The 6,984-nt window shown below is 41.1% G+C and overlaps 1 protein-coding gene across 3 annotated transcripts in view; it reads left to right on the top strand.

Moving 5' to 3' along the window:
* Positions 1 to 6,645, top strand: part of LOC123983203 (carbohydrate sulfotransferase 3-like) — a 7,075-nt gene extending 430 nt beyond the window's left edge. The window contains exons 1-4 of one of the 3 annotated variants that reach the window (XM_046069365.1): positions 133 to 275; positions 3,495 to 3,540; positions 4,036 to 4,251; positions 4,455 to 6,645. In XM_046069365.1, coding sequence (XP_045925321.1) covers positions 4,172 to 4,251; positions 4,455 to 5,682 — 1,308 coding nt within the window. In that variant the 5' untranslated portion in view covers positions 133 to 275; positions 3,495 to 3,540; positions 4,036 to 4,171 and the 3' untranslated portion in view covers positions 5,683 to 6,645. Of the gene's footprint in view, positions 1 to 132; positions 276 to 3,494; positions 3,541 to 4,035; positions 4,252 to 4,454 lie in introns of those variants that run through there. The other 2 variants (XM_046069364.1, XM_046069366.1) reach the window with 2 other exon arrangements.
* The last annotated feature ends 339 nt before the right edge of the window (positions 6,646 to 6,984 follow it).

The raw sequence follows: 6,984 nt of genomic DNA, 5'->3' as shown, positions 1-6,984 counted from the left end.
CGCATGTGATTCACTAAGACTTGTCATTCAGTTAACCGGGCACCCTGACCTGTAGCCTCCTCCAACATGGCTCCATCTGATCCACAGGTTTTACTCACAAAAACTGGTCAAGCTACTTTTTTTGGACGGGATTGTTTTTCGTCACACAAGTGAAGTAGATCTCGGGGAGTGATGGAATTAATTTATATCCGGAGTCGCTCTTTGAGGAAAGGCTGAGCAACTTCACGGGTTAACCGAAGCCAGGACGCCTTTAGACACCGCAGCTCATCATGAGGGTGGGTACAGAGAGCAAACAAACTGTTCCACATACATTTGAATGACAGCCTACTTTATAAATAACTAAAACCTATAAATTAATAATGTCACAAGTGAGGACTTTAAAAATCAGTGACATCATAAAATTCAATGAATTCACCACAAAATCTCTCTCACAAAAAAATCACTTTTAAAAAGGAAGGTAAGAAAGCGCGTGAGTTCACTTGGCCGGTTTGTCCTTTTGACCTTTAAATGTAGCACATGCTCTTTAGATCCCCTAACCGCTTCAGCAGTTCAGTCTAACTTTTTCTGCATTAAGGCTACTGTCCAACCTGTTCATGAACAAGTTTGACTGCAAATGTGCTCGCCAGGTCACTTCCCTGGATTTTGCGAAATACCACATGTGGTTCATTTCTTTAATTTAAAAATATGCTGCGCTCCATCTGTTGTCCAAGTGCTAAGCCTACATCACATTGTCCCTTTATCAACAGGGAGGAATTTCGGCTATACTCCCATCTCCGTAATGCTCCACTGCGTAAGCTGCTCCTCTCCCCACCACCATCCCTGCTCAGAAATGTTCTCCTGAATTTATAAATTGCAGTTCAGTATTGCGATCATTTGCCATGTTGATGTAGTCACACTTAAAAAAAAAATGTTATGAGAAATCCATATAGTAAGTATTTATGACCATCTCTAACAAAAACCTGTTCAAAAGTTTAACTTCCTAAATGAGTTCACTCATTAAAATGTTACCAGAGAGGCCTTATAACCATCAATGAAAGGTACCTCTACCACCAGTTAATCTGACCAAGAACAAGCTTTTAAAGACAAATGGATAATGACTGAATACAGCCCACCTTGTTTTATTTACAATCATGATATTGTGTAGGCCAATATGATAATTGTAAAAGTCAATTCAGAAACAGTTTATAGATAAAACAACAAGATGGGAATGTCTGGACACTTTTAGTGAATTGAATATCTGAAGTAGCTAAAATGACCTATTTCATATAGTTTTAATCCATGGCAATGTATCCTGTTTTATTTGTTGATGATGTGTTTTGTATTTAAAATCCTACATTTGAAAAGTCAGTAGAATCAAATAAATGTAGTGTAGGTACAGTGTTTCCTTAATTGATCTATAACATTGCTCACAATGACTTCAACCCCCCCCCCCCCCCCCGAAATATTACAAAGATAGATACCTTAGTACAATAGGTATAGATAAATTCCCCCCCATGAGAAATTTAGTGCCATATTGTCTTTCTCTGCAATTATTTTTCTATAATGCTATTAATATGTTATTTTTGTATGTTGGGACACATCATCCTGTAATTAGGTTATCGTGCCTACATACTGCACTTCAGAGAAAAAAAATAAAACTAATGAAAATTATGTTCTGTATATATAGTGTTTATGTGCAATACTCGGGCACTTGCAATATCTCAGGCAAAGTAGGTTTGGCTGGGTGGAGTTTCATTTGTCTTCACATAAGATTTACATTACATAAATAGGCAGTTATTAAAAGCATTTGTAGCAAGATGATAAATGGTGCAGTGTGGCTTTGCTATGAGCAGATGATCAAAAGTGTCATACGCCTCAGTGGTTTGTGAATATCCAAGAATGTCAGCTCCTGTGTGTGCTTTTTTTAAACTTTACACAGCAGATGCAATAAGCTGAGATAATTGCTCATCTAATTTACCACATACATGACAAAATCTCAGACCACTTGTTTTCTTGATGAATTGTTAATGTAGCATTTCTTTGGTTTATTTTAAATCACATATGGAAGAGAACTAAAACTGCTTAAATACATACTCAATCCCACAGAACTACACTGTTACCCATGTTGTTCACCATGTCTTGGTTTATTAGGCCAAATCATTTTGGTGTTTTTGTTAATCTGTCACTGACCCTGTGATGTGTGAGTTACCTAGAAGTTCATGTTCTGTACTCTTGGCCCATAGGAGGTTTATATTCACTCCCCTGTAAAGAGATCCTTGTGGTTGTGGCATGCGGCAGGGTGATGACAGAACCGATTTTTCCTCCCGGTGAAAATGTGTCTCTGTAGACAGGCTGTTCCCCTTTTCATTACACACGGTTCCACGTCAGCAGTGCTTTCTATAGTAGCTGTAAACTTCCTGTTTACTCTCAGAGAATTTCACAAGCAGTGTCCAGCCATTCCCTGTGTTTAGACTGAAGTCATTTGGTCAAAGTTTCGTTGGATCAAAGCCCGGGACAGAGGTCGCTTCAGATGTGAGAACTGAACCTCCAGACGTAGTCATGTGTCAGGCTTTTCACTTCCTCCACAGTCCTTCTTGTTTCATGTTAAACACATAACTACTAAGTGAGTGAAAAGGTTGGTATGTTGCTCGTGGCTCTGCTGATTAATTGCAGCAGTTTCACTGATGTGTCTGCCCCGAGGCTAGACCTGCAATCGTTTAACATTGTGATACATAAGAAATCAGACATGCTCAGGATGTAGCACCTGACATATTCAGTAAACAAATGTTGTTTTTTTTTACAATCCCAGACATCTGATTTAGGATTTAATAAGACAGACTGTACACCCTCTGTGTGCTTGCTTACTTAAATGTCTAACTCGAGCATTTTTGTGGGCACTTTCCCAACTTCCTCACAGTGGGACTGTCTCATTTACTTTTGCAGTGTTATTGACCCTTTCAAAGGCAGGTCAGGCAGGATTATGCTAAAATACAAAGTCAGGGATCCAAGCCAAGCTGCCATTATCAAATAATTTCATTTGACTTCCCACTGCCTGCCCCAAAACAGGTGCACAGAATGGCCTGCAGGCTCAGGCCACCACAATTTATGGCTCCATGACAAACAGGCTTTCCTCTTCAATTTCAGCACTGTGCAGTTACAGTATATTCCTCAGTGTTTGGACATGTATCCCCATCAGTCTCAGTCAGTGTTTTGGAAGCATAAAGGTATATAATGAGGAAGCAGCTAGCCAGTAGCCACCACCAGATTGTCTACTGTAACAGTAGCCCATGTCACTGAGGGCCTCTGGTGAAAAGATCTCCACCCAGTGTTGACAAGGAGGAGCAGCTGCCAGTATGGCTGCTTTCCTAACTATCAGTGGGAGGTAGGATCATCACGCTAACCCAGACAACTCCGAGTTTTTTAAGCAGGCAGCTATGCAGTTGTGGAAATTACAGTTTAATTACAAAATTGTGCGTGATTGCAGTCTGTGACTCATTTTTCACTTGTGCCCTCAGTTGTTTTTCTGCTCACTTTTGGAATAAAGTCTTCAAAGACTGACTTGTAAGTACAGTTTGTCTATGTGCACCAGCCAGTCTTGCATGGTGGGTGGGCATGTTCCTGAAATACTCTGGTGCACTTAAAGATAACAATGTCTTCCGTGTGGGAAGAACTGGCTTAGATTCCAGTACAGCACTCTCAGCTTTTTTCTACTCTTACTGTTTTAAGATATGATATTTTTTGTCCCTGTGTAGTACATGGCTCCATCATTGGTTTTGCATTATACTGAACATTGGTGCTGTGCACGCCTAACAAATAGAGGAAGAGAAGGGGAATGGGAAGGAGAAGCGCTCTATATAACCACTAATCTAACTTGGCATCTTAGTGCATTTTTTCATATGCAAAAATTGACTGACAACTTCCCCATTTCCACAAGTAGTTAAAACAAATACCTTAAAGTGTTTCGACAGAAAGAATTGAGACCCAAGTAGTTACTCACAGCCGTGCTCAAATGCGCAAAATGTGTAGCTGACAGGTTGATGTTCATTTCATTTACAGGATGAAACATCGCCTGCAACAGGGAATACAAATAACTGGAAGGCTCTTTAAGAAGGAGACTGGAGACTTGTAAGATTGGCAGAACCTATTAAGACGAAGTCTGTAAAAGCATATCCAGTCACAGCTACATCCAAGAATGAGGATCCTCTACACAATACCCGTCGCCATTTTTGTGACACTTGTTATCATTGAGAAGGAAAACAACATTATCTCACGGTAAGTCCATTTCATTGATCAGTGGTGTGCTTTTGTGATTTCCAGCAGGTTTGTATACATTTATCTCTTTAAACATTTTAAGATACAAAACAAAAACTCCAAAAGCCACAAATTGCTGCAAATGTTGAGAAAAAATAACAAGGCTATGACTTGACTTAACTTTGAAAGATAATATAACTCTGTGATTCCTCTCGCACTTTCAGGGTGTCAGATAAGCTCACTTTAAAAGAGATTCTCAAGACCCCTCTACAGCCCAGTCATTTCTCTCGCATACCACTGAAGCACAATGGCTCTTTAACACCACCCAGCAAGATGGACTCTCGCTTCTCAATAAAGAAGCAACGCCTGGAGACCTACAGCAAGCACAAAAAGGTAATGGCTAGTGGCAGGAAACACATCCTCCTGTTAGCCACCACCAGGACGGGCTCCTCGTTTGTGGGGGAGCTTTTCAACCAGCAGGTTGACAACATGTTTTACCTGTTTGAGCCGCTTTGGCATGTGGAGAAGCAGCTGACGCTGAAGACCGGTGGCACTAATGCCATAGTGGCAGCCAAGGCATACCGTGATGTGCTCCAGCAGCTTTTCCTCTGTGACTTCTCCCTGCTGGAGACCTTCATCAAACCCCGCCCTGTGGACCACATCACTCCAGCCCTCTTCCGCAGGGAGTCCAGCAGCTCTCTATGTGAGAAGTCAGTCTGCAGCCCCTTTATTAAAGGTGTCTTTGAGAGTTATGCATGCAGGACCAGACGCTGTGGGCCCCTGAACCTGACCATGGCGTCTGAGTCCTGCCTCCATAAGAAAAACAGGGTCATCAAGACAGTGAGGGTGCACCACCTGGAGAACCTCCGTCTTCTGGCTGAGGACCCGCGCCTTGACCTGAAGTTCATTCATCTGGTTCGGGATCCTCGGGCTGTACTAGCCTCGCGCATAGTGGCTTTTGAGGACAACTACAAGAACTGGAAGCAGTGGGCAATGGGTGTAGATGTGGCAATTGATGAAAATGAGGTGAGGAAGCTGAAAGGGAACTGTGACAACATCAGGATGTCCGCTGAGATTGGCCTTAGCCAGCCACCATGGCTGCGCAGGCGATACATGCTGGTGCGGTACGAGGACATTGCTCGCTTCCCCATGAGGAAGGCAATGGAGATGTACAACTTTACTGGAATCCCGTTCACGAAACAAGTGAAATCCTGGATCCTCAAGAACACCCATGCCTCTAAGGAGACCAGCGGCATTTTCTCCACACAGAAAAACTCAGCCGAACAAGTACAGAAATGGAGGTTCAGTTTACCATTCAAATTGGCCCTGGTTGTACAAAAGGCCTGCGGGCCAGCCCTGAAGCTTTTTGGGTATAAATTTGTTAGCACTAAAGAAATGCTTGAAGATAAGTCTATTAGTTTGATTGAGGACAAAGTGTTCAACGTTTTATAGACTTTGATGGACATGAACTCTGAACCTTGGAAAAACTAACCTTTTGGAAATTTCTGGAATTCTGATGTTTATGAGGGTCTTTTATTCTGATACAGAGAGGCGTATTTTCTGCTATTTTCTGTTTAAAGTTTTTTACTATTTAAAATAGTTTTATGAAGAAAACGTATTGTTAAGTGGAAAATTCATATAAAGCTTTTTGCTATTGAAACAAGGGTATTTGAAACAATGTTCGAAACAATGCTGAAACTTACATATAGCATGGTAAAAATAGAAAGCTCTCTTTGTTTTTGCACTGTTTCGGACTGTTTTCTCTCCACAGCAAACTGTATGGTTGGCTTGTCCTGTAAGTCTCTCCAAATATATTTCCTTAGCAAATATACCCAAGTTCTAAGGGAAATAGTTGAAGGTTTGTGACCAACAATGAGCTGTTTCAAACACTTCCAAGAACCTTCCATTAGTTATTTTTGTCGAAGAACTTCTGAGTTAGCAGCATTAGCTGCTTTTACACCAAAAAAACTTGAAACAAAGACTAAAGAGATTTAGATGTAATGTCCCATTCTACTTCTTCTCTTTGCTTAAATTCATAATGACTCCAGCTCTCAATGTGCTCCTCAGGTTCTTTCCCCCTCTGCAGGTTTGCTTTCTTGCACACAAATACTGTAGTTTGCTGTACATGCATGTTTGTAATTGGCAAAAAGTTGTTTGAAGTTGTCCTCGGGACTGTAAGGACCCATTCTGTAAAAACAGATGTTTACGCTGCCACTGTATGCAAACATTCCAACTGCAGCTGGTTTGCAGGATTGTGTGAGGTTTGTCGGCAGGTCTCTGTCTGTTGACACAAGTCTCTTGGCTGGTGATAAAAAGAGGCCCTGATACTCTGGCCTGGCAGAGAACTGATGTTTCAGTCTGTTTCTTTTGCATTTTGTTTGCTGCAATTAAAATTATTTTACATTAACTGTAAAACATCTCCACTTTGGCAAAACTGTTTGTAGATCACTGTCTGAAATACTTTTACATTCAAGCACAACTTCCCCCTTTGTCATCTTAGTCAGCTATCTTTTTTAAAGATCAAAGAGGTTAAGCAACAACAGCATTAAAGGAAGCAAATGTGGCAGAACAGTATAAATGACACCCATGGGGTGTAAAATAAATACACCTGTGAATACAGTATACAGTAAACGGATCCTCTGCAATACAATTCAGTTCAATTTTAGAGAAGAAGAAAGAGCAGGTCTAGACCGTACTCTATGATGTTATTTACAGAAGCCCAACATTTCCCACCAAGAGCAACCACTAGGCGAC

Source organism: Micropterus dolomieu, linkage group LG14, assembly GCF_021292245.1.
Source record: "Micropterus dolomieu isolate WLL.071019.BEF.003 ecotype Adirondacks linkage group LG14, ASM2129224v1, whole genome shotgun sequence".
NCBI lineage: Eukaryota > Metazoa > Chordata > Actinopteri > Centrarchiformes > Centrarchidae > Micropterus > Micropterus dolomieu.
Note: the sequence above shows the minus strand (reverse complement) of the source record. Positions and strands in the feature narration are given on the sequence as shown.